General features: G+C 38.7%; 1 protein-coding gene across 2 annotated transcripts in view; it reads left to right on the forward strand.

The window, feature by feature from the left end:
- tox2 (TOX high mobility group box family member 2) overlaps nt 1–13,100 on the forward strand; it is a 151,555-nt gene extending 138,455 nt beyond the window's left edge. For both annotated transcript variants that reach the window (XM_084737688.1, XM_084737697.1), the window contains 4 exons: nt 1,549–1,629; nt 7,587–8,000; nt 8,911–9,059; nt 10,980–13,100. In XM_084737688.1, coding sequence (XP_084593814.1) covers nt 1,549–1,629; nt 7,587–8,000; nt 8,911–9,059; nt 10,980–11,022 — 687 coding nt within the window. In that variant the 3' untranslated portion in view covers nt 11,023–13,100. The remainder of the gene's footprint in view (nt 1–1,548; nt 1,630–7,586; nt 8,001–8,910; nt 9,060–10,979) is intronic.
- The last annotated feature ends 13,495 nt before the right edge of the window (nt 13,101–26,595 follow it).

Genomic DNA, 26,595 nt, shown 5'->3' on the forward strand with positions numbered 1-26,595 from the left:
AGCACCATGACTCCCAAATCTCCTCCTCATCAGTCAGTGCCTTTCGCCATCACCTTGTAATCAATCGTTGTTGCCACTTTGTTTAAATTAAAATGTTTTCATGTTAAACTTCTATGAGCTGAGTTTTAGCATCTATCCAAAAATCTTTGTTTCAGTCTGTTTTCTTCCTCTTGGTCCACCTCCCACATTAGAGCCAGACAGATACAGACGTTGGTCAGTCAATATTATCGAATCCTTTTCTCAATTCCACTTTAATTTGAAATATAAATATCACCCATTCTTGACAATTGGGACAAACCATGTCCTATAAAAGAAAAACTTTGAAAGTTATTAACCCCGACCTTCTCAATTATTCTTTAAGGATTTATATGAATTATATGTAATTTATAAAATGTTTTGGTTTGCTTTAATTTTTTTAAATTCTAAACTTGCTCTGTGCCAGACAAAACTTCACAGCTTCAAACAATAAAAAATATTTTAAAAAATCTTTCAAATCTAAAACTAACAATATCTACTCATAACATGGGTACACAAATTAGCTATTATATTTATTTAAAAATAGATTTTTTTTTAATGGAAATACTGTCCCTTTAAAGTTGTTTCCCAGATTTCTGTCATCTCTGTCAAATTTTTGCAAAAACATAATTTAATCAGGCATAAAAAGGGTTAGCTATTCCCTGAGGACCCCTGTCTCACTTCATGGTTTCAAAAAAGGCGGGAATACTGTACAAGCACGGGTAAACTTTCTATTCATTAAATATTTTGCTATCAAATGTGTCTCAACCATAACAAGTCAACTCTGTAGCCTTTCTAAACTACGACTATGCTGTGAAATGAAAAATATTGCATTTTGTCAACTTCATAAGACAGATTTTACATCTGACTTCTACATTAAATAAAAAATTGGAGGTCGGCGCATTACAAGGTTTAATAGCCGAGGTTTTGATCTTTTCAAAGGTACCATTAGTTTTAGATTTTGAAGCCTTTTAAGACATTTTTAAATTGTTTTAATTTGTGAAATCTTGTCTGGGACAAGGATGTTTTCTGGCACAACGCAAGCTTAGAAATAAAAAAGAAAAAATCAAGCATTGTATTGTATTATATTATATTATATCATATTATATTATTTAATCATTTATTTATGTTTAGTTACTTATAATAAGAGCCTGACTGATATATCGATTGACCAATATTATTGGCCTGATCACTGTTATATCAGTCTATATCATTATTGGCATAATTGTTCCAATAATCCACTTCTCATTTCGCTCCATAACATTTCAAACTCCCTTTTCACATTATTGAGAACAAGCTTCCTTGGTGTTTTCATTCTGGACAGTTTGGAGAAATAAATGCTTGAGAATGCAGCTAAATCATGCAGAATATCAAATGCAATGAATGTATTTTGATGTGTTTTTTCGTCACAGAGTACCATGACTCCCAAAATCTCCTCCACATCAGTCAGTGTGTGGACCACAGGGTCATTTTCGCCTTTGGCCATCACCTTGTAATCAATCGTTGTTGTTGTTGTTGTGTTTGCTCCTGCAGAGCTACAAGAGGAAAACAGAGGCTGCTAAGAAGGAGTACCTGAAAGCCCTGGCCGCCTACAGAGCCAGTCTGGTTTCCAAGGTAACCACGGGGGTCACGTCTTTGATATACATGGGTCAGCGGCGATATAAGGGATGATAAATTAGACAGAATTCCTCTCACTCTTATTCCAAGGAAAGGGTCCAGTCGCTGCACAGAGGGGTTAGTATATTTGTGTATGTGTGTGTGTGTGTGTGTGTGTGTGTGTGTGTGTGTGTGTGTGTGTGTGTGTGTGTGAGCGTGTGTGTTTGTGTGTGTGCTCAGAGGAGAACAGTGAAAATTAGGCCTCAAACACACCCGATTTGCAACCTGGGGAGAAATGAAAAGTAACAGTACGTGTGTGCTCATCAGTGTGCACATGTAAGAGTAGAAGTGGACATTACCTATCATTTGCTGTCCTCCTGGTGTTTCTGTCCTCCCTGATGGGCCGCTAATGTGTTGGCTGAGGTTTGCTCACACCTACTGCTCTCTCTTTGCTGCAGGTTACTCCAGTTTAGCCCAGAGCATTAAAGGGATAGTTTGGATTATTTGAAGGGAGGTTGTGTGAGGTACTTATATAGTCAGTGTGTTATCTACGGTAAATGAGTTGTGTGCTGAAATTACTGCAGATGTTTCAAACAATGGTTACACCCACTGAAATCTGGTGTATTTCTTTCTAGCTGTAACTTCCACCAAATCATGATACATGTCAGAGAGTAATGAAGGAAATAAGCAAACATGCCAAAATTTAAAGTGAATAAAACTTATCTGAGTAATGTCAGAATGACTATCATCTGCAGTGGTGATTTTTTTTAAAAAGTACTACTTTAGATGTCATCAAACTATGTATTTTGTTGTTGTTTTAATGTAAGAGAGACCCCTAGACACAGAACGAACATAATGTACATTTAAGTTCACTTTGTTTACAATAGTTTCCTTACTGTCACACAGAATTTTCCGATGGGAAACAGCTGTTACATCCGCCAAATATCACTCTCCCCAAAAGTAATAGTACAGTAATTTTACCTTGCAGAATGCAGGAGTTGCTGATCTGCTGCTGCCTCAGTTTGTTTGTATTATTTTGTGACTTTAGTGAATCTGAACTAATCTTTTAAAACACAGAAGTTACGCAATAACACAAACAAACTAGTAGATTGAGGCAGCTGCATATCAGCAACTCCTGTGTTCTGCAAGGTAAAAATACTGTTTTTGCTAAAGGAGTATGGTTGCTTTAAGGAGAGAAATATTTGGCTCATATAAAGGTGGCTTCCCCTCAGAAAAGGCTGTCTGAGAGCAAGATAAAGTGGTAAAAATATTCTATATAGAGTGTACAATTATCTTAATAGTTTTAGAGGAGAACTATGCAAGACCCTAACATTCAAAAATGAGTACTGCGCAATGAGCACAACATTATATTTTGACACTTAGAAGCAATGACAAGTCCTACATTGTAAGTTTATCACCTGCTTATAACTAAAAGTAAGTCTGTAATCCTGAAATCAAAAGCTCACTGCCCAGACAATACACACACTCTGGAGTTGGAGTTTAGTTACTGCCGGCCTTATTGTCTGTCAGGCTCCATTAACGTGTTAATCAGTTTAACCGTTATAATCATCTACTCCTTCTAAAAGATAATTCTTGATTTATTATGACTCACAAACAGACACTTATTCATTTGGGACTGATTTAAACTCTAATAAATGTGAAACATACAAACAAAAACGTACATTGCTGGCTGTAGTCCAGTAAAAATATTACATATTTTTCCTTTAAGTAGCTGAAATATGTTTTGCTGCTGACCATGTCCTCAGAAGTACATTGCTTAGCTTCCATACCAACCGCAATCAGCTATAGAAAATACATTGACTATCAAGAAGTACCTCAAGCAACCCCATTTCAAATAATCCAAACTATCCCTTTGGCATCTTTCTACAAAAGCCCGTTTTGTAAAAGTTCAGTTTTTAAAAAGCTGATGTGTCCCCCTTCTTTCATCTGCAAGGCTTATACAATAGTTATCACAGTACAGGGGTGGTTCAATCCGTCGGTGCACTGCATTTCATTTCAGTGTTTCTGCATTGTTTTCAAAAACACAACTCTAAATTGCATTAGCATATACCAAGCTCCTCCCCTTCCCCCTCCCCGCCTCCCTCTCCCCATCCTCTCCTTCCTCCCCTCCACACAGCGCCACACTTCCTCTCATGCTCATGGGCCGAAAACAAGCACCTTGATTAAGGCATGAATAGTTAATTCATCAGCCTCTTCACTGTGGCATACTTTCAACTAAAAAGACTATTCTCATCTCTTGTCTTTGGTGCAATTAGACATTCATGTCAGAGCTCCTATACAGAGGCTTGATTGATACTATATGTTGGTAGATTGCCAGTCAAAAAACTGACTGACAAAAATAAACCTGCGACCCCCCCTCCCTCCCTCCCCCCCTTCGTCACCCCTCCTCACTCATTCAGGACCAGCCAATCTGAATGCGGGGCTGAATCTCATGATTCAACGCGACTCTCTTTTTTTAATTACCAATGAAGGAGTCTTTTCAAAGTGAATTGGGGTGGGTGGAATTGGAGGTAATTGGAGTATCATTTGAAGGATTCACATCTCCAGCGTGCACCTGTTGCCTTTTTGTTTTGTGACGCATGTCGGGTTTGTTTGGGAGAAGAAGAAAACACAAAAGTTTGATTGCTTCCCACTGTATGCTGTGGCACTTCTCTTGTGTTCATTTAAAATTGAAAAAACTCCAAGTACAGAATGTAGTTTAAAATGTCTAAATAAAAAAAAAAGCCACACTATGTTTTAATTTTACAGATTTCATGATTTCAGTCCTCATAAACTCAAAGTTAGCACATATAGGCTGGGTTGCACTGACAGGGATTCATTGTTTAATCTTATTAAATCATGTCTTTAAATTATGTTGCACCTAACATAAAACTGGGTTTATGTTTGTGTTTAGTCTTTACTCTAAACCTAGATTCTTTTGTACCAAATCTCCAACTTTAAACTTGCACTTCTGGGGGTTTGTAACTTTTAAAATAGCTGTTTTTTTTTTTAGATGGACTGAGCAAAGTGATCACTTTCCTGAAAGAAGGTTAAGGACCAAACTCACAACAATGTAACTTCTAAACTTTTTTTCTAACCTTTTCACTCAGTAGGAAACAATTTAACTTTTTAGTAACTCTTAACTAATGAGTAAACAGTGTAATGTTTTGTAAAGTTTTTTGCCAGCTAGCAAACAATGTAACTTTTTTAATAGCTAGCGACCAGTGTAACTTTTGTGAACTTTTTTCCCAGCTGGCTTGTTTTTTATTTGTTAACTAGCAATGTAACATTTTGTATGTTATACTTTTTTGCAAACTAGCAAACAGTGTGATTTTGATCATGGAATACAGAGCAGACAAAAGTTAATAGTCATTTATTTATTTTAATTCGGGCAAACAAACATCTCTATATTAATTAAACTCTAATTTTGGTTTACGTCAATAAACTTTGATTTAGTTAGTAAACAGACTTGTGCAACAGAGCCCTGCTTAATTTTTAATAATTTTAAACTTGTTTTGCTAAACTCTGATTAATCTTTGTTGGTGCAACCCAGTCACACCGTTCATACGTTTCCTCTGATGAATATTGAATCATTTTACTGCAGAACCGTCTAAAATTTCTCCTTAAAATAAAATACGGTTCAACAAATCGCACCCATCCTCTCACTCATTCCCTCTCCCCTCACACCATTTCTTCAGTATTTCATTTTCCACTTGACCCTGCAAATGTGTCGGTCCCTCTCTTTTATCCGTCCCTCCATCCCGTTCCATTGATTATTTCAGGGGTTCAGAGGGATGGATGTGAGCCATTACTAAATAGCAGACCAGCACACATCACTCCAGCCAGTCTGACAGTTAATGAGAAACACTGGATGTATTTCATACATACGCCTCCTCATGAAAGAAAGGGAGACAGAAAGACCTGGAGGATAAATGTGTGTGTCGGCTCTCCTCGCAGCATCAACAGTGGTTTGTGTGGAAAACATAAATAAAGAAAAGAGGAACAGAGTGGTGACCATGAGGAGCATCAGCCACAAATAGCAGTACGGCTAAACGCACTCCTCGTAATGAATAGTATAGAATTAGGGCACACTGTTACTATACAACCACATTTTCACATCAAATAAAAGTTTCTTGGAAGAGCAGCTTTGTCACTTTTCAATTTATTTCATGAAGTTATTTAAATAATTTTTCTTTGAATTTTGCCGGTGCCAGCTGCTCCTTTTCTTTTGCTTCATTGACATATTGTTTTGAAAAATTCCCCTGAGAGGGTTGTCTCTGTGGAAATGAGGAGGTGCAAAGAATTATGGGACAGTTTTATCACCATCAGCTCCATCAGCTGTTGTATGCATGCTCATATCTGTCTCAAACTATATTTGCATACTAAAATTGCACATGCTATAATTTCCATACTATTAGAATGTTTTATACAGAATTTAAACGCAGGGTCACAGCACTGGTCATACTATTTGTTTACAGATTTCAATATGTTGAATACTGAAATATTTATATAACATTTATCCTTAAAGGGACAGTTCGCCCCAGAATCTTAAAATCAAACTCAACAGCAATGTCTCTTTCCAGAAATCATGACCTGGTTACTCAAGATCATCCACAGACATTGCTGTGAGCAGTTTCATGTAGAAACTATTTTCTTTCTACCAAACTACACCCACCAACCATATAACCATGCAGAAGGAAGCGTGCATCTGCACATGGAAGAGAGGCTTGTGTTCGTGGGATGTGGACATTAATGATGTCCTCTTCAGCCGAGGTGTAACATTAGAACCTTCATTACTTCCACCTTCCTCACAACAAGGTCTATAGATCATCTTGAGTAGCCTGGTCATTACAAATCACAAGTGTAGTTTTGGTGCACAAGCATAGGGCCCTCTAGTTCCATCATATTCAGGCAGGTATCTTTATAGCCGATATCTCCAAATCAATCTGGATGGATAAATAGCACCACAGGTCGGAGGAAAAATAGGCCCATGTATTTTAGATTTTGAGGTGAAATGTCCCTTTAATGGATAATTCCAGTTCATTACAACTGACCCGTCTTAAGTCCTGCCGCTTTTTGCTCTGCGCTCCAAAACTTCACTCAACTTTGTCCTCATTTGTACTGTGATATGATATATGCTACTCTGTTAACATTAGCAAAACAGTAACTAGCTAATCTACATCAATCATTAGCTAGCAAGTTACATTAGGTAAGTTATGTTAGCAAATTTCTGGCTAACTAGTCAGCTTATCTACAGTCGTTAGCTACATAGTTGCTTAGCTTTTTTTGTTTTTAGCATTAACCAACTTAAGATGTGACTACATGTTGCTTTTACAGGTCCCCCAGCAACATCTTTTGAACATCTTCAATATTTGGTCTCCAGTTCAAGTTGAACGTTGACTGAGGTTCTGCTGGGTACCACGTTTGTTCAACTGTTATTGGAGCACAGAGCAAAAAGGGGCGGGGCTTATGAGTGGTCAGTTTAGGTTTCATTTTTGTAGCACTGGCCATAATTTCTAGAGGCTGTGATAACATTGCGCTCAGAGAAATTGTTGATATGTGGGAACATTAAACCACTTTATTTGGAGGTAAAACTGAAAATGTGCACACAAGAATCCCACAATGAAAACTATCTATGCTGTGAACGATATTGCATATGAAACTGTATACAACCTTGTTACTGTTTTATTTCTTCTATATTTATATGCCTTCATACACAATAAATTACTTTATTATTGTGTATTTTATTTTACAAATGCATATTTTTATTTTATATTATATATTTTAATTTCTATTATTCCTCTTCCTTTTTGTATCACTTAAGTGCCTCTTATTTTTTTAATGGAGCATTCCAGACAAAGTTTTTCTCACAGTTGCACTTATATAATTAGTATGACAATCATACACAATACACAAAACTATCCATGTTGTAATAAAGTAGAAACTGACATATCTTTCTCCTCCTTCCCCTCCAGACATATAATGATCCCGTGGAGACAAAAAGTGCCCAAACAAGCCAGGCTTCTCCACATATGATGCCAGCCAACCCGCCCCTGTACAGCGTGCCACCTCCCCCACAGCCGTCGTCGCCCTACCTGGGGCCCGGGGCCTTCCCTCTCGCCGACCTGCAGAGCTATGCAGGACACGCCCCTCGCCACACACTGTCGCAGACGCTCAGCCAATCGCAGATGCTGCCCAGCATTAGTGCCTCTCCCCCTTCCTCCTTCCAGATCAGCCCACCCCTTCACCCCCACCACCAGCAGCTCTCTCTGCACCAGAGCTCGCTCCTCAACCAGCCTATCCGCATGCAGCAGGTCCAGTCCCAGCCAATCATCTCTCACCAGATGGGGCTGCAGGCCTCTCTTCACTCCCCACCTCCTGGGCAGCAGGTATACAGAACTGCTACTGCTATGAAATAGTTTATACTTTAAAAGAAGTTTGAATTATTTGAAGTGGGGTTGTATGAAGTACTTATGATAGATAAGCTGTTATCTACAGTAGATGCCCATCGACACGCCCCCAGTTTGGAGAAGCAGAGAGCACCAGCACAGAAGCTAAGCAGTGTACTGCTGTGGAAAAGGTCTTATTTTAGCCACTTGCAAAAGGCCAACCTAAAAAAAAGAATATGAGTTTAATTGTATTCTCTTTTTAGAACATTTTCACCACCTAATCTTGCCATCAAGCAGCCTTTTCTGACTGGAAACCACAATTATATAGGCCAAATATTTCTCTCTCCCTCTCTCTCTCTCTCTTGCTTAACCAAACTTCATTTGCAAAAACAGCAACTTTACATCAGAGAACACAGGAGTTGCTTGTCCACCTCTGTCTCGATCTGTTAGTTTATGGTGTTGTTGTGTAACTTTGGTGAATCCAAACTAACACTGAAGTCACACAATTATGCAAACTAACTAACCAAATGAGGCAACAGTAGACCAGCAACTCTTGTGTTCTGTGAGGTAAAATTACTGATTTTGCCAGTGGAGTTTGGTTAGTTTAGAGAGAGGGATATTTGGGTAACATAACAGTGGTTTACTGTTGGAATAAGGTGTCTGATGGCAAAGTAAAGTGCTGTAAATATTCTAAATATAGTGCACACTTAAACTGATGTCAGTTTTTTAGGTGTGCCCTTTTTGATTATAAGTAAAATTCATTTTACTGCTGACTGTCCACAGAACTACATTCCTCAGCTTCTTTCTGCTGCTTCCCCAAAGTGGGGGCATCAATAAGTACGTCATATAACCCTACTTCAAATCCAAACTATCCTTTTAAGATAGTAGCTAATTTTATGTCTTTCTCTAGGGTTTTTCCCACCTCCAGTCAGAGTATCAGAAGAGCATTGGGGGTTCCCAGTCTCCAGGAGCCCCTGGCCCTGGTCCAGGCCCTGGAGTGGCTCAGAGCCATGACTGGGACAGTGAATACTGCAATCGGGAGTGTGGCAACCACTGCAGGTCAGTGGAGATGGAGGAGACGGTTTTATTTGCTTCCCACAGTCTGTTTTCCACTATAACCTTTCTGACTGCACCTCGTCAAATAATATAGTCCTGAATGACATTTGGACTGGAGACAAATGAATTGAGTTCAAACAAATGGACGTTTTATTTTGCTGTTTGATGTATTTACTCGAAGTTAAAGAAAAAATGAGGAAAGTACAAAATGCCAAGATTACGTGACTCCATTGTTACCTTTTTGATTTAAGGTTTTCAGGTTGAATTTGTCAAATAGACTCGGTTCAATTCAAGTCTTAGACCAGGGCGCTCTTTGAAATAAGCATATATAGTTGCCTCGGATGTGTCTACCACTGCTTTCACAATATAAGTGTTGAAAATTGTCAGCTCCATTCCAGTGAGACAGAGGAGACAGCTGCAGAGGTAATGGTGAGATAATAGAGCTTGTCATGTGTTTGTCAGACAGCAGTAAAAAACAGATGTTCCTCGCACAAGTTTCACTGTTATTCTTTGGCAGCCTGCACAGACCTGCAGGACTGGAACAAAGTCTACAGCGCTCATCGTGCTAAATACTATAAAATGTTTTGTTTATTTTGCAGGGTTTGATTAGAGCAAGATAGAGGCTAGGGGACTGGGTGTTCTGGGTGCTTAAAGAGAGAGGTCAGATTATTTGAAGTGTTTTTGTGTGCTAATCGATAGCCTGTGTATTAGCTACAGTAGATGTTGGTCGACATGCCCCCAAATTGGAGAAGCAGAGAGAAGTACCAGCATGGAAGCTAAGCAATGCGCAGCTGTGCACAGGATCAGATAGAAATCTTCTCACAGATGGTCTTGTATGCTTTTGTAGGTCATATAGAGGCATCAGTATTAAATTCAGACTGTTTCATAACCAGTATATCACTTTAAGTGTACAGTTTTATTTAGAATATTCTCACCTCTTTACCTTGCATCAGGCAGCCTTTTCCCATGGAGAGCCAAATATCATTCTCTCTTGCTTAATCAGACTCCATTGGCAAAAACCGCTATATCTCGATTGGTTAGTTTATTTGAATTATATTGAGGATTTTCCAGAGTCACACAATAACACAAACAAACTAATTATTCAATGCAGAAGATGAGCAACTCCAGTATTCTGTGAGGTAAAATGACTGTTTTTCCTGATGACGTCTGGTGGCATTAAAGAAAGCAATATTTGGCTTATATAATGTCAGTTTACTATGGGAAACGGCTGAAATATAGCATACACTTAAACTGATATTGATTTTTGTTAGGTGTGCCTGTTTTTAAGTGGCTAAAATACAGCTCTACCTATGAGAAACTGCCATTATAAAAGCCAAGTATTGCTCTTTCACTCAACCATACTACACTGGCGAAATCAGTCATTTTACCTCACAGAAAAAACGAGTTACTGGTCCAACAACGTCTCAGTAGTTTAGTTGGTTTGCGTCATTGTGTGACTCCGGTGAATTCAAACTGACATTTAAAACACAGATGTCACACAATAACACAAACAAACTATCAAATCGAGGCAGCCGTAGACCAGAAGCTCCTGCTTTCTGCACAGTAAAATCACTGATTTTGCCAACTGAGTCTGGTTGAGTGGCAAGAAATGATATTTGTCTTATATAACATCGGTTTTCGATTGGAAAAGGCTGTCTGACAGCAAAGTAAGGCGGTGAAAACATTCTAATTATAACATAAACTTATACTTTTTACAGCAGACCACCATTTACCGTCGGTAATACGCTGACTATAAGTACCTCAAACGATCCATTTAAATTGTGGCCATTACGGAAAGTATTTGTCATCATAAGAAAATACACCTCCTTTTAAGTCCTTCTGTATTTGAATCCTTCTTTTTTTTCTTTACCTCTGTGTATTTGTTTATAATCCAACTTGTGCTTTTTGTTTTTTTCTCTCCAGTGGCAGCATGATTGGCAGGGACAAGCCACTCTACCTCACCTGAAACTGAAGATCATGCTCTGTCGACAAATACGACACCGAGGAGTCTACTCTCACCCCCCCCGAACCCCCTCCACCCCCCCACCCATCCCCCTCACCCCGATCCCCTCAACCTTCTTCTGATGCACACACTTACATACAACTCACACTTCAACATACAGCACAAACACACATACAGACACACACGTACACACGCATTCCACCTCCCAAACACCACCACCACCGCCACCTTTTTTTGTCAATGTAATTATTATTTCTCTCAGTTTCTAGAAGAACTTGTGACCAGAGTTTTTTGACTAGATGACTGCTGTCTGTACCACTTAATGTATTAGCAGTCCTCTTGCTGTTTTAAAAAATTTGCCAAGCACTTATGAAGCCCCCTCTCCTCCTCCTCCCCCACCTCCTCCTCCTCCTCCTCCCTCCTGCCCGCCACCCCCCTCCCATCCTCTCTGAGTTGTGTTTTCTCTGCCCTCTCCGATGCAGGCCGGGCTGTAGAGCACTCATCTTCTGTGTCACCATCAAAGTCCCCTCAGGGACCCCATCCAGCTTTAATTAGAATGAGAAGAAAAAAAATACTCTTCCTCTTCTTTAATCATTTTAATTTTCCTTTTGTGTTTTTTTTTTTCCTTTTTGTTGTTGTTGTTGTTGCTGTTTTATTTATTTCTGGCTTGCGAAATTGTTCCTCTTTTGTTTTTATTTTGCCAATAAGCGTTGGGCCGTGTACTGTAGAAAAATATTAACTTCTAGTAGGTTCAGCGCAGGCTTAGATGTTATGGTAGCTTTGCTTAAGGGCCTGCAAATTAATACAAAAAGCTGGGGTCGGGAGGAGAAACAAAACAAAAAAGAATCTTTTTTTAATATTAAAGACCTGTTGAGGTCTACTGAGCTGTCACAGTGTGATTGTAAATATCACTTTTATGGGATCAAATTGGGAATTGGAAGTCCAGATAGATTTGTTTCTTCTTTAATATTACATGTAAGTCATTTTGTGTGTGTGTGCGCGTGTGTGCGCGTGTGTGGACGTTAGAATGTACCCCATTCATGACGATGTGTGCAGCTGAGTGTGTATGTGTGCCTGTGCACAGGCACACACACTCTCGCGTGCGAGCGTGTCTCAGTGTTCGAGTGTCGAGTCTTTCTCGTGAATTTTAACAGCCCTGTGCAGCTGGATTTCAGAGGAGTATTTCACACTCTCGTTCTTGCATTAAATCTGTGCTCACTGGTGTGTTTTTTTCCAATAAAGTTCAATCTAAAACTGAATACACAATATGTGTCCTGCAGATCATTAAATGGAAAGAGCCAGGTGAGAGATAGAGAGGAAAGAGATAGAAAGAGAGAAAGAAACGCTGCGAGATCAAATGAGATATAATGTTGTGTGCAGGTGGAGAAAAAAAAAAAGATATTGCCTCAAAATGCCTCCCCCTCCTCCTCCACCCTCCTCCTCCTCCCTTTTCTTATTTTGTCTGACCATAATGTCAATTTTGTCTCCTCGACATGCAGAAGTGAAGTAATGAAATATGTGAATGGAGCCATCACATCCACATTACAGTGATTTTTATAAGTTTCTAGTTGGTGTTTGGTTGTGTTGATCTCATCTTTTTAACTTTTCGTGTGATTAACAGAAATGCATTTTGCTGACAAAGACATCTGTATTTATCTCTTTACTGTAGCATAATTTCAGTTTTAGTTGTTACAGAACTATAACATTTTAAGTTGTGTAAAAAAAAACCTGCCAATTGTAGTTATTTTATTTGTAAAGCCAGTAATGATAAATATTTTAAATGGTTATCAATTTATTGTTTTTCGCTAGTTGCCCATCAGCCATTTGACAGGTTTTCTTATTTATGAGAGAAATTAGATCTTTTTTTTTGCTTCTTACAATGGAGGTGTATTTTTATTCTTATTTTATTGTTTTTTTCTCCCTCTGGTTTGATAAAAATGATGATGACCACAACAATGATTTTTTCTTTATTTTTTACATTTTGGGTGCTGCTCCTTTTTTCCTTGCCAGCAGCATCTGTTTGTGTCACAATGCTTCTTTTATTTCAAACCTGCATAATAAAAAAAAAAGTTTAAAAGTGATCATGCCTGACGCCTGTTAATTTTACTTTTTGTCTCTTTGTCCTGTTCTCTAACAAGATTTTCAAACCTGTCCAGCGCCAAACAAAAGACAGACACGTTTGGCAACTAGCTGTTGAACACAGTAGAGAGTTTAGCAGCTAAAAAAAAAAAGAGATATTTCCCTCAGGAGCTGGTGCAGAACCAAAACAGAGCTAAAAGGCCAGCGAATATTGGACTTGAATTCCAGTGTTTTACCGAATGAAAACAGAATTCAAAGCAAAAGTGGTCATAAAAGATATAGGCCATTTGCTTTTTACAATAAAGGTGTATTTTTATGTTTATTTCATTGTTTTTTTTTCTCCATCTGGTTTGATAAAAATTGTGATGAACACATGTTTTTGTTTTTTTGTTTTTTTGTTTTACATTTTGGGTGCTGCTCTTTTTTCCTTGCCAGCAGCATCTGTTTGTGTCACAATGCTTCTCTTATTTCAAACCTGCATAATAAAAAAAAAAGTTTTAAAGTGCTCACGCCTGACGCCTGTTAATTTTACTTTTTAGCTCTTCTTGTCCCATCCTCTAATGAGATGATCACACCTTTTTTTTTTTTTTAAACAAAGACACGATAATCGTTGTTTTAAAAGATCCACCAACACCCACATCTTACTGTACCTTACAGTGCATTTGCACTTAAGAAGGTCGCGTTTGTATCCTATATTTATATTTAGCTCAGGGCTCCGATGGCATTAGCTAATTAGCTATGGATGCAGTGTGCACCAGCCAGCGTGGATATTGCCAGTAAACTATCTTAACAAACAAGAGAGCAGATGCGAGAAGACGTTTGCTTTGCTTGTGAAAGTGGTGCATCGTAGGCGTCTAGTGTGAGATAAAGAGAACAGAGAAATGCAATGTGCACACAAACTCAGGCAACCGTCCAAGTACTGATTTTACCCCAATTGCACACAAGTCTTCTTCTCAGAGACTTTCTGAGAGAGGGAGAGAAGGAGAGATTGAAATGGAACTGTCACGATCCCTCCATTCAATGTTTAATTCATTTTACGTCTGCCTGCCGTCTCTTCCTCAATACTATTGAATTGCCAAATAGATCATTATTGGACAATTGGAAAACCTGCCACTTTGTGATATGACACACATTATATGAAAATCACAGTCATACATTCTTAATGCAACGGCAGATAAAAGAGGTTTTGGGTGCAGACACACAGCTCTGTCTCCGTGCCTTTTGTGTACACACAGTCATGTGTTTGTATGAATATCTGCTTTTTTTCTTCTTCTTTTCTGTGTTTGGGTGTTGCCTCTCCTCTCTAGCTGCAACAATATTCCATGTCTTCTCCCTTATTTCAGACATTTTCCTTCACTACATATTCTCTCTGCCGTCCACAGATGTGCTGGCAGTCAATGTCTGTGGTAATACTGTAGTAAATACTGCAAGAAGACAGTATCAATTTGACACTTCTGTCAGCGCCCTTAATCCCATCCCTCGTCTCGGAGTCAAAGTCATGAGGCCAACGGAGAATGAAAAGCTACAATTTATGGTGGAGGGTGCCATTGAGGAGAGGTGAATGCAGCGGGCTCGTTGGTTTCCATAGATCTGAAAAGACCACAGCAGCAACAAAACGGATGACATCAGTAATAGCAGACTGGTTGACAAAGATGAGGTCAGTGTGGCATCCATCTAGAAGAGGAGAAAATAAAAGTGATGTGAAATCCCTATAAACTCACTGTTTGACAGTGAGTGAATCAAACCTGTAGTAATTTTTGCATGTGATTGTGATATGTTTCATGTTTTTCAGGGGTCAGCAACCTTTACAATCAAACATTTTTGAGCCAAATGTTATTTGCTATTTTCCTCTTAGACTTTTCTTCTTTTTTTTTTTTGGCGTTGGCATCCGTAGCGAGCTTTAGGAAACTCAAGACCAGCCACCAACAAAATTCAGAGGAAGGGGTCCCGAGCCATAGACAGAGGCTCTGATGCACATTTTAGATTGGTATTTGTACAGGCCACACATTTATACACTTGGGGAACGTCGGAATCACTTTAGGCCTGCAACAATGATAAATGAAAATGTTTTAGAAAATAACATTTCCATATAATTTAAATACTAAACACACTGAGATAGAACCCCTATTTATAATGGTGCCGAGGAACAGACATACAATAAGAAAAGACAACTAAAATCATCATTAAAGCTTCAACATGTGGCTAAAACAAGGTAAAAATAACCATGTTATATGTGCTTTCTATGTATATTAAGAGTAATCGATTAGCCCAGATAACAAAGTTCATTAAAACCTGCCTTTATTAAATCAAAATGGAACTGAAATGATAATTCACCATCATTTGTCTTTAGTGTTACAACCCAAAATAGATCATGGACCCGATTTTATTGTGTCACCGGAGTAAAATGCATAACAATGTTCTGACATGTAAATTAATTTTCCTGAACAAAATAGAAGAAGAGCATTGTTTTTTGTTATGCTGGTTGCTGTGACGTTCTTTATATTCACAGCCACGCTCCCCACTTTAGCTCACATAGCGAGTGCGTGGCTTTACAGCTTCTATGTCCTCATTTTACTGTGAAAGTTCATTATGAGGTCACCCTCAGCAAATTTGATTGTTGCTCTGATGAATTTTTATAATTAAAGAAATACATTTTAAACACATGGTTTTACTGTGTTCTTTATCAGAACTTCATAAATGTAGCTAGATATTACATAACTCACTCCAGCTACACCCTGTTCGCCCTGCTGCCATCTGGAAAGAGATACAGAAGTATTCGTTGCTGTACCACCAGACTACAGAGCAGCTTCGCCTCTCAGGATTACAGACTGCTTAATTCATCCTCAGGATTCCTCCGTGTAAAACGGTTTGTTTTTATTTTTATTTTTATTTCTTCAACCAAATCTACTGTTTTAAATGTTGTTTTTATGAATAATAAACAGAGAACTGCATCAGAATCTCAGTATGCGTGAGTATGTAGTGTGTAGATAAATAAATCGATCTTATACCTTGTATGTTATGGCAATTTGTGATGTATTTTTGCAAGTTTGGGTCCCATGGAGGCACCAAATTTCTCTTTTTGGTCTTCAGTTGAAAAAGTTTGGGGACCTGCACTATTCATAATAAGTCAAAAGAAATTTTCTTTTGTCCATCAGAATCTTTCATTGAGGCTTTGGTTTAGTTAATGATGAGTGTCCACCGTCCTAAAAATGAATGATGTCAGACTCAACGACTCAGGAAAACAAATCAAGTTCTGCTATGTGTTTCAGTATTGACAGATAGATCATTTACTTATTTAGTTATTTACTTAAGCATGCAACTGATGAGTAAAAATACAACCATGCATGTACAACAGGCTGAGCATGTCTGCAGATGATGAATCGCCTGAGGTCAACCTCAGCAAGTGTGAGTGTTCGTTTGTGGAGTTGCACAGCCAGCGATGGAAAATTTCCATCACTGACAGGCTCATGAGATCCACCCTGTGAAAAACCTTTTATTTTCTTAAAAAATGCACTCTCTTTTGCTTGCTGTTGTGGTGGGGCCATGCGCCATCACTGGCTTTCATGTGAACGTGAATATAAATATGGTTTATCTGACCACATGAGACAGCTCGCTACAGCTGGAGCTTTGAGTTTAAACTGATGCAGGTGAGAAGGTCAGTCCTTTGGGTGAACTAAAGGACCGTAACTGCACAGAGCACCAAACGCACCAAGCTTTTCACACAACAGCTACTGTAGCATATAGACAAAACGTTTCAGTTGCAACTTTGGTGCTGCGGTGGAGCAAACAGCAGGAAATGTGGGTGGTTTTAACAAGAAATGGGTTTCGCTTTGTGTTCACAATCAGTTAAGGTTTCTTTTTTATGCTGACTGTACTGCACACAATGAATTAGTACATCGACAAAACACAATATTGCACAATATCAATTTTGTGAGCAATAAATCAATGCTAAATATTTTTAATTGTAAAGAATTTGTTCTGCAAAACTTTTAATTTAGCATATATAGCAAAAGTTGTGAGGTATTAATAAATTCATCACAGTAATGTTGGGAAAAGAGACCAAACTATGCACAAAAACTCTGAAGCAACCCATCTATTTATAAAAACTGCAACAAACAAAGGCTGACAAGGTACAACACCTAGGACATAACACGTGAGGTACAAAGTGCGCAAAACACACTTGTGGTTTCACACCTGTAGATATTTACGTAATCCGGCATGAAGGCTATGTCAGCTTTGACAACCATTAACTGCAGCCTGTGGTTAACAAAGTCCGTCCTTTTCCTGTTTTCTGATAATACACAAATTATTAAATGTTTAAAGTGGTTGCATTGTCTTTTAAAGAAGCAGTGGTGTAATTTGTTTTACATATGAAATTCCCCTCAGATTCATTATGAAACATCAGGTGATGAAGAATTTCTCTCTATGACTGGATTAAACCCAAATTGAATGTCTCAATATCAATTTAGCTACTTTGGCTCACACACTGCAGGATCATTATAAAAACGGTATTATCCAAGACTTCATATGTCCAAAATTACACAACTATGCAAGTAATGAAAAGGGTGAGGCAGGCTCATAATTTGCTGGACGGCTCTCTTGGTTTTAGTTTTGGTGGAGTGGCCTTGTGGTTCAAAAGACTCCCTTTTGCCCAGCAATTATTTTAATCCCCCTTTTAAAAGTTTGAGCTTTCCACTGGAGTGTCGATCTCCTTTAAATTCTGTCTGCACGAAGCCAACACAGCCAATACCCACTTTCAAATAACTGTCTAATGTTGCTGCTGTTGTTGATCATTTAAAAACTGACAATATATTTTAACATTTAAGGCTAACACAAGGAGTTTTTTTTTTAGCTGGTTATGAAACAGTCTCAATTTGTGTCTGATGCCTTTATGACCTTACATGAGTTAACGTGACCATTCGTGAGAAGTTTGGCTATTTCTGTATTCTTAATGCCTTCCACAAATGAAACGAGTTCACATTACAGCAAGTAGTATCTTAGCCAGTTAAAAAGAAGGAGGAGGTAACTGCTTTAATTGTTTATCTGCTTTAACAATTTCTACAGCCTTTTCCTTTTACAATCAAATGTTATTATATGAAATGTATCATATGTGATGAAAGATACCTCTCACCCATCTCAGTTCTCTTCAGCTCTACGGGGCTTTATAGTGTCTTTCTTTCTTGGTTTGAGCAACGAGTCTCCAAAAACCCTCCTGCACGCTACCTGTCCAGCACCAAACAGCAGACGAACAAAGTCAGCTGGTGAACATAGTGGAGCATTTGGCAGCTAAAGAGCCAGATATTCTCGGATCAGAGGAGTCGACTGAGATCAAAAACAGAACTAAAAGCACGTGTGGCCAGAAACACAACTTTCGAAAGATGCTATTGTTGCTCTGCAGATCCCTGACGAGCCGTCGGTTGGTTAAGACTGGCTCACAGGCCGCAACAAAGAAGGGAGATGTACACTGAACTTAACAATAATAAACTTTAAATTTTATTAAGGTTTTAAACAATGAGGTGTGGAAGGACGAAGTGTTAAATAAATAGTTCTCTTTTAGAGACTTTTATAACTAGAATCAGTTATGATATAAATCTTTTTCAGAGTTTGCATATGTCAAGCAGATTCTTTTATCCTAAGGCCTTTTCACATGCAATTAATTATTTGCTCATTAATAATATTTTTTGAGCCTTCATGCAGTCAGTGCAAGCTTTCACACCAACAGCGACACTGCGACTTTTAATCTTTCTGATTCAGGTCGATTTTTCTGGTGTTTGGCTTCCGACATGAACATATCTGACCAGTCAAACTGCACTGCTTGTTTATCACGTGGTTCGCAGAAGTCTGGGTTAGCAGCTGCAATCAGATCTTGAAAGAGAAGCTTAATAATTTCTTTTGCAAAAAATAAAATTAATCAGGCATGATTAAATTTAACCTTCATATTATTTGCAATTTTATACTATTTATTCATGTTGCTGTTGTTGTGTTAAGGCTTTTACTGGGAGGAGAAAGTGTTGAATTTTCACTTTTCATCATTATTGACATGTGGAAATCATCGTAGAGAGGAAGCATCGAGCAAATGGTGGTTGGAAGAGAGACTTGTTTGATAAGAAGTAAAGTCGAGTGAAGTCTCTCACTCTCTTTCATTTGGCTGTGGGCAGTACGGGGCAGGAGCCCACATCCCTGAAGAGAAACCACTGTGCTCACTGACTAAGAGGTAAAATAATAGTGCCTCACATTTCTCCGTCTCAGCAGTTCTTAAGTCTTGACTTGAAGTGGAGATGAGTCAGATTGAGAACCACACACATAACTATTTTCTCATCACTCCTGCAGTCGTCTGTGAAAGTCAGGTCTCTGTATGCCCCGTATCACCTCACACTGGAGCCACAAAAATGGGACCAGCCATATGCAGTCATTTCAGATGTTTGTTAAACACTGCAGCTGCTCTATTTGAGCAATATCGCCCACACATGCTGCACCTTATCCTCCAATAATTACATGTTGGAGAGAGTGTTGGGGAGAAACGGTTGTGTTAGTGTAACAAGGTTCTGGTCCAGATGTTTTGGATTAAAGGCTTGTTATGAAAATACAATATAGTTACTCAGGAAGTAAGGTATTCAGCTCTGTCATGCACATGGCATGTAACACTATTTAAAGAGGCTTGAAGATGAGATTGGGAAAGGATTCAGATGAATATAGTGCAACATGTTGGCATGTTGTATAATAGACAGTCCTAGCATTTGGTTGGTGAAAAAGGTCCATGTTCTTAAAATCAGCACCATAGCAACCAAGCTGTGGAACACGATTTGCCAATATACAGTAAATGTAACTTCACAATACATTTTTACTGACTTATTCTTCACTACATCACATCATGAAACAGTATTTGTTCAATTTAGTCGTTTGATTACGCAACAAAAAACAGTATATATGAAAATAAATACACTGAATGTTCTTGTCTGTTTACCCAGTAACTGAAGTTTGAGAAGTTCCTCTTCCTGAATCCACCAATAGCAACAAACGATGCAGAAACAGCCAGTAGTGGATTCCGGCTGTCTGAGGGACAAGAGTGAAAAAAGGTGCAGTCTGGCACCTGACTGCATAAATTTATGATGCATTTACAGTGAAGCAATTGGATAAGATATAATTCTTTGATTTAAATTATAACTGCTAATAGTCTGTAATAAAAGACAAAAGGACCTATCAACCGTTTAACCATTCAGACGCACGTAGACGCCTAATTTTCTAGAATGTACTGTATGGCAGTGCATCATGATTTCTCCACTGGATGGACATCCTTGAGGGCACTTCATTGCATTTTCTTGCACACTGGATCACTGTGAAGAGCACTTCTTCAGGTCAGGCTTCTATTTTTTAATATGGGAGATTTCCTTTGTGCAATATTTCTCCTATGCAGTGTGCCACGTGGTTGATACATGAAGAAATGATGCATACAAAAAAGGAACAACTGTGACTCAAACATGCCAAAAATATAACACATTTTTGCCAAGTATATATGAGGACATGAGGCTGTATTCAGGCTGTGCTATAATTAAAGGTAGTATGTGAATCAACTGACTACATGTATTAAATGCTTTTCATTTCCATGTGTGAATGGCCTGTAAACTGATTTCACTGTAAAGATCTCAGGACTTGTTTTCTGGGCATTTATGCACACACCCTTTTGCCTCTCTTCAGTGCCAACAGTGTGCAACTCAAGCTAACATTACCTGAGAAATGGAGTCTGCTAACGTCAGCAAGCGACCGGCGCCCACCACAACACAAGCCTACTGTGCCTGCATCATTTATCAAAATGACACTGTCAGTCACGTTCAGTTTTGTGTATGTCATGTCACTGTTTTGATCAATGCATAGGATGCTTATGGAGTGCAAGAGTGGCCTTCACTTTCTCAAAGTTCGACCTTTAATGCTTATAATGCCAAATAAAGCAGAACTTCTACACCCAGGAAGTAAGACAGGAACCACCCAGCACAGTTTTGTCATTCTTAGATAGTCCTACAGTTGTAATGGAAATAATTTTAATTAGGATAGTTAGGTTTTCTAATGCTACTCAGCTAATCACAATAATACCAAACCATTACACTTTGATATCTGATTCATTTTTTCTTTTCTTCTTCTGGAAAATGAAATGATAATCAGTGAGGTTTTAAAAAAGAAAAATGAGAATGCTAGCTGTGGCTCATAGCTTTGCTGTAAATGACTGGCCTTGCACATGAGTCAGCACTTGTGTCTTCTTCTGTGACCATAAATAAACACTTCACACATTCTTTAAATTAAATACACTTAGTTGCAACTGTATTGTCATATGGGGTCAATGCCAAACTCTCTGCAAAGTCAGAGATGTTAGCGACTGCTTATTGCTGCAAAATACATCACTGCAAATCCAAAGCACCTCAGAAAAGGATACATTAATCTATGTACCTCTGTTTTTTTAAATGTCTAATTTTTGCCTTCTACTGTTAAGTTAATTTGAGTACCAATTCAAAGGAAGTTAGAGTGAGGACAAACTAAATTGTCCTCTTCAGTCACTGTGAGCTCTGTGGTGTCTGACACACAGTATGTCATGCTTAAATATTTTTCTTCTTTCACCAATTACTGTGTAGAATCCAGAATGCTTTGTGCTTGTTTGCAATTTTCATATTTCAAATCCAATATCGTTCCATCTTTAAGTCCAATCACTCTCTATTTATGTCTGTCAGGCAAACTTTTTCTTTCTTCCCAAGGGACATTTATTTTTGTCAGTTGCATCTGCATTCATTAGAATCAAACACAGGAGAATCTTCTTCTTTTTCTCGAGCTTTCTCCCTTTCTGTCTCTCTTCCAAGTAATGATACTTTCTGTCACTCCAAAGTGTTTTCAATCAGTCTCCCTGGTTTTAAAGAAATTGACTTAAAAGGCTTGGAGCAGGTGAAAAAATGTGGATTGAATTCTAACTCGGGATTCAATTCAAAGGCTCATCCTGGGCTAAATCGTTCGCAGAGAGTTCCAGGTACCGGTACAAAAAAAAAAAAAACCCTGATGAAGGCCACATGGTGACAACGTGTGGGTTTTACAAATAAATATTTGTTCTCGCTTAAAAGAATATTAACTTTTCTCAATCTTAGTCATCCGTACTTTGAATCTTGTCAGCGCAGTAGGTAAAGTTGTACCAGAGTAACTTTTTCAAGAATGAGCAGACCTGCCATGGAGATGTTGAAGCTGCAGAGTGAGACAGGTCAGGGTTCATGTGCAGTGTCACTCAGAGTGGAGGAGGTTTCAGAAACTTCAGGGGGTTTTTTGGGTTTTTTCTTTTTGCAAGAGCAACACTGGAGCTAAAGTTAGGCAGAATTCTTCAGCATGACCATTAATCTCATTTTTAAGAATTTTGAATGCTGGTGGAGATGATTATTTTTCTATATCTCTCATTTTGAAATGTAACACCACCTGGATAATGTTTTTTATCAACATGATGAGAAAAAAATTTAAATTAAAGTTTACGATGAGTCAAATACATTTTGAAAGAACTGTAATGCCACCTGGATTATGTTTTTTATCAGCATGAGAAAAAGTGTGAATAAATCTATGTGGAGAGCTGCAAAATATTCATACTGAGTGTAAATGCAAAACAGTCAGAAAATATATTTCCATTGTTTGTCCAACTTTATCCACAATGTCCGTGTATAGCAACGAAGGCATGGTCAAAGCTTCTTGTGGTTATGTTTAGGTTTTTGTAAAGGTTAGGGAAACACCGTGGTCTTGAAGCAGGCAAAAGTGACTCGAAGCATGATACAGGATGTGTTTACTTTGTTAACATTTGACTAAACTCGCCATCTGTCTCTAACCACATGTGGGCTCAGGATGCCCGCCCATTCTGCACTGTGCTGCACTTTGTAGCCCCACCATCCCCATGGACCACCTCCCAGTGAGTTCAGGCCAGTACAGGCAGGTATTGCCTCCTTCGATGGAAAAAATGTTGCCGCTGACTGAAATCCATGCAGCAGCCAGGTTTTGTGAGGAAATTAGTGGTATTGCAAGATGATTAGAGCTGAGTATCAGTACTCAATAAATAGGTATCAGCTGAAAATAATGTGGTACCACGAACCATCAAACAATACATGGATTCAAATGACAAAATGACTATTTGTATGGTTTTGCTTGCAGCCAATCATCACAAATGTTCTTCAGTTTAATGTAGCATATGACGGCTTCACTAAATTGATTTACAAATTAGTCAGTAATCTTTCAGTTCATTTTCCTTTTCTAAGGGGTGCAGACCAAAATGCCTCTGCCAGTTAGACAGACCTACAACCAATCAGAGCAACAAAACGGTCGATGTGACACACGTAGATCGGGGCTGTATTTGGTCCATTTCCAAGTCTGGTCGCAAACTTTCTTAAATTACAGTCAGACAGTACACTAAAATGTGTCTCTGAAAACATTTGAGGCGAGAAATGGGCGACACAGTAACAGAATCTTGATTCATATTTGATCAGCGCTGCCGGGTTTTATTTGAATTTTGTGATCCTGGTGCGTTGTGTTTGAAACTTGTGACTTTCCCAGTCTAGATCGCTAAGTCCCCTCTGCTAGTCATTGTATCAAACCCGCCCCAACTTGAACAAACAGTTGTTATTGGCCTCGAAGAGATCCAGGACTGGTGGAAATCTGTTTGAACGGGAGGGCAGCCAGACATATCTGCCAGAGCAAATGAAACATGAGCTCACACGTTCGTCTGGTTCCCAGGCTAGGTGATATAGGTGTTAATACGTGGACCGGTCTCATTGATCTGGTGGACCCCTGTATTCTGAGCCATAAATTCAAAGTACAAACACTTACAGTTTAATCATTAATTCATAACTTTAATTGCATTTGTTAACCGTGAGCCAGTAATGACTTAAATCCTGTTTTCTTCTCACACCCACATACACGCAGCTCGCGGCCTCTTCTTTCTCTGCTTGTCAGCCTCAGATAATAAACACAGGAGAACATTTTGGAAAAGGCCCGTTTTAATACATTTCTTTTAAAAACTGGATTATCAAATTAATGGAAACTGCTCAATAACTGCTGCAGTGAGGAATGCTTCCCACCTAATTGAATTAGGGTTTTCATTTCTGTGATTTCTATGTTTGTTTTTGGCAGCTGCCATCTGTTTGCCTGGGACCAGCTCTATTAATAAGCTATTCAGATTGAGATGGGGCTTTATTCCAGCAACTGTTTCTCACCTCCTCTCCCTCTCTCTCTCTCCCCTTTTCTCGCTTCCTCGCTCACTCAAATGATTGTCATGGAAATCATCAGAGGTGCCAAACCACAAACAAAAGAAAGAGCTTTAACGTACACCTGAGCCAAAAAGAACAGAACTGTAGTCTAATTACGATGGGAACAATTAAGACTGTGCATATTTATTGACAGGGGACTTCACACAGGAGCATATGCTCATGAATACCAAAAAATGAAGGCAGAATGAGGTGGTGGTGGGGGGGGGAAGTGGTGGTGTTGGATGTGAATGTCTATATGATGGTGTTGCTATGAAAAAAAAAAAAGCATTTTAACCCCCGAAAGCATGGGAGGCGATGAAAATGTGCAGCTTTGCTTGACAACTGAAACATTTCTATTGTAATTTATTTTTCAGTACACTGATGAGACGTAACAAGCTGTACTTTGTATCAAATTATGCAAAAACTAGAAATGATATGTTCTTTATTAGACAGCATCAGACTAGACCTTTATAAGAGGATAATCAGAGAAACATTACAACAGAACTGTACTGTAGACTAATGTAAAATCACACATCTGCTACTTCCCCATTTAAATATAATATGGTTGGTCTTGGCTACTCGTCGTCTGTCTCTGTGATGTCTCCCAAATAAAGTCAAATCAGGGTCTAACAGTGGGAAATAATACAGTTTAGTTTACAGTGCAGTTCTGTTGTCCCTTATTACCCTCTAAGAAAGTCTAATAAGGACAAGGATGTTTTCCAGAGGAGGCGTGCATAGAGGGGGGCGTTGACCACACCTGAATCTGATCGGCCACCCCGGGTACCACCCCATTATCCTGAAGTATGATTGGTTATCTGTTCAGTGAGAGGCGGGACCGTTTAAACCAACTGTTTGATGAGTATTTCTAAATGTGCATTGTTTTCTGTTGTGTGTAGCCTACCTCTAATTCCTTTTATGAGGCAAATTTACTTAAATAATAACCCCTGAAAATAAATGCATTTTTCATGGTGGAATGTATTTCGGAGTCTCACAGCCTGAGGAAAGGTAAAGTGGAGGTAAAAATTTCTTTGCGAGGACTTAAAGAATAAAGTATTTATATTTTTATGGTGCCACACTGTTGTGATAAGATTGGTAGGGCTAACAGGAGTGTAAGAAACGGTAAGATTCTGTGATGTTAGTGATTAAAGAGGATATGAGAAACGGTACGTTAATGTGCCCATGTGCATGCATGTCTGCATACGTGCATGCACATACATACTTCACGCTACCCCTGCATAAGTCAGTGACCCACTTAGCCACTCCAGTCAAAACAGTCTGGAAATGCCCCTGAAGAAAGAGTCAAAGAAAGAATATTATTTCTAGTTTCTGTCTAATTTGATACGAAGTACAGCTTGTGAGGTGCAACCATAATTTCCTTATCATCTCTTGTATTAGGCACTCATTTTGTACAATGTTTTGATGTACCACTTTTCTGAAAGCAATGTGGCTGATTTCCATTACCCCAAATAAAGAAGAAAAATAAAGTTAAGTATGCTTGTCTTTTTTTTTTTTTTTTTTTCTTAACCATTCCTGTTGACAGCAACAGTCTCCCTTTCAATGCTCCCAAGAACAAGGAATTCCAATCTGGGCTTTGCTCAGTATTCTGATCACACACCTCTCTCCTCCAGTAATACAAGTCTACTTTAAAATTCATAACTACATTTGGAAAGAATAAAAGGGTGCCCTGATGGAATATTTCCAAGGAGCTTACTTGAGCGAAAATACAATTCGCTTTGGCATATTTAATAACCCTAACCTGGTCTTTAAGACATACAGTAGTAATAACAATATTAAAAAAATACTGGCAACTGAAAAAAAAGGGAAAGAAATCCAACGCTATGCCTTAGCATGAAATGAGCACCTATAATTTCTGCCTCTAGGAGGAGAACGATAGAGAGAAAAAGAGAGAAAAATGAAGGAGACAAGAGATGGAGAGAGAAGCCTTGTCAAAGTTAGAAAGAGTCAGCTCAGCTCAACTCTCATTTTCTGCCCTCCTCTCTTCTTCTTCAGCCTGGGAGGCAGTTTGAATTGAATCAAACAACCTAGATTGATTAAGCCTGGGATGAATGACTTTCCAATGACACAGGATTCATCTGTAGCCTCGCCTCCATCCCTCTGTACATATTTGACATGGTTATTGAGGAGTTTGATGTGAAAGTGATTGTGCAGTTGTTTCCTTTGGAGTCTGTGCAAGGTTGAAATGTTGTCGCCCCTTTTGCTCAGTTCCTTGAAAGTCCGTGTTTGATTC

This window comes from Lutjanus erythropterus, chromosome 2 (genome assembly GCF_056507025.1).
Source record: "Lutjanus erythropterus isolate fLutEry1 chromosome 2, fLutEry1.hap2, whole genome shotgun sequence".
Lineage (NCBI taxonomy): Eukaryota > Metazoa > Chordata > Actinopteri > Lutjaniformes > Lutjanidae > Lutjanus > Lutjanus erythropterus.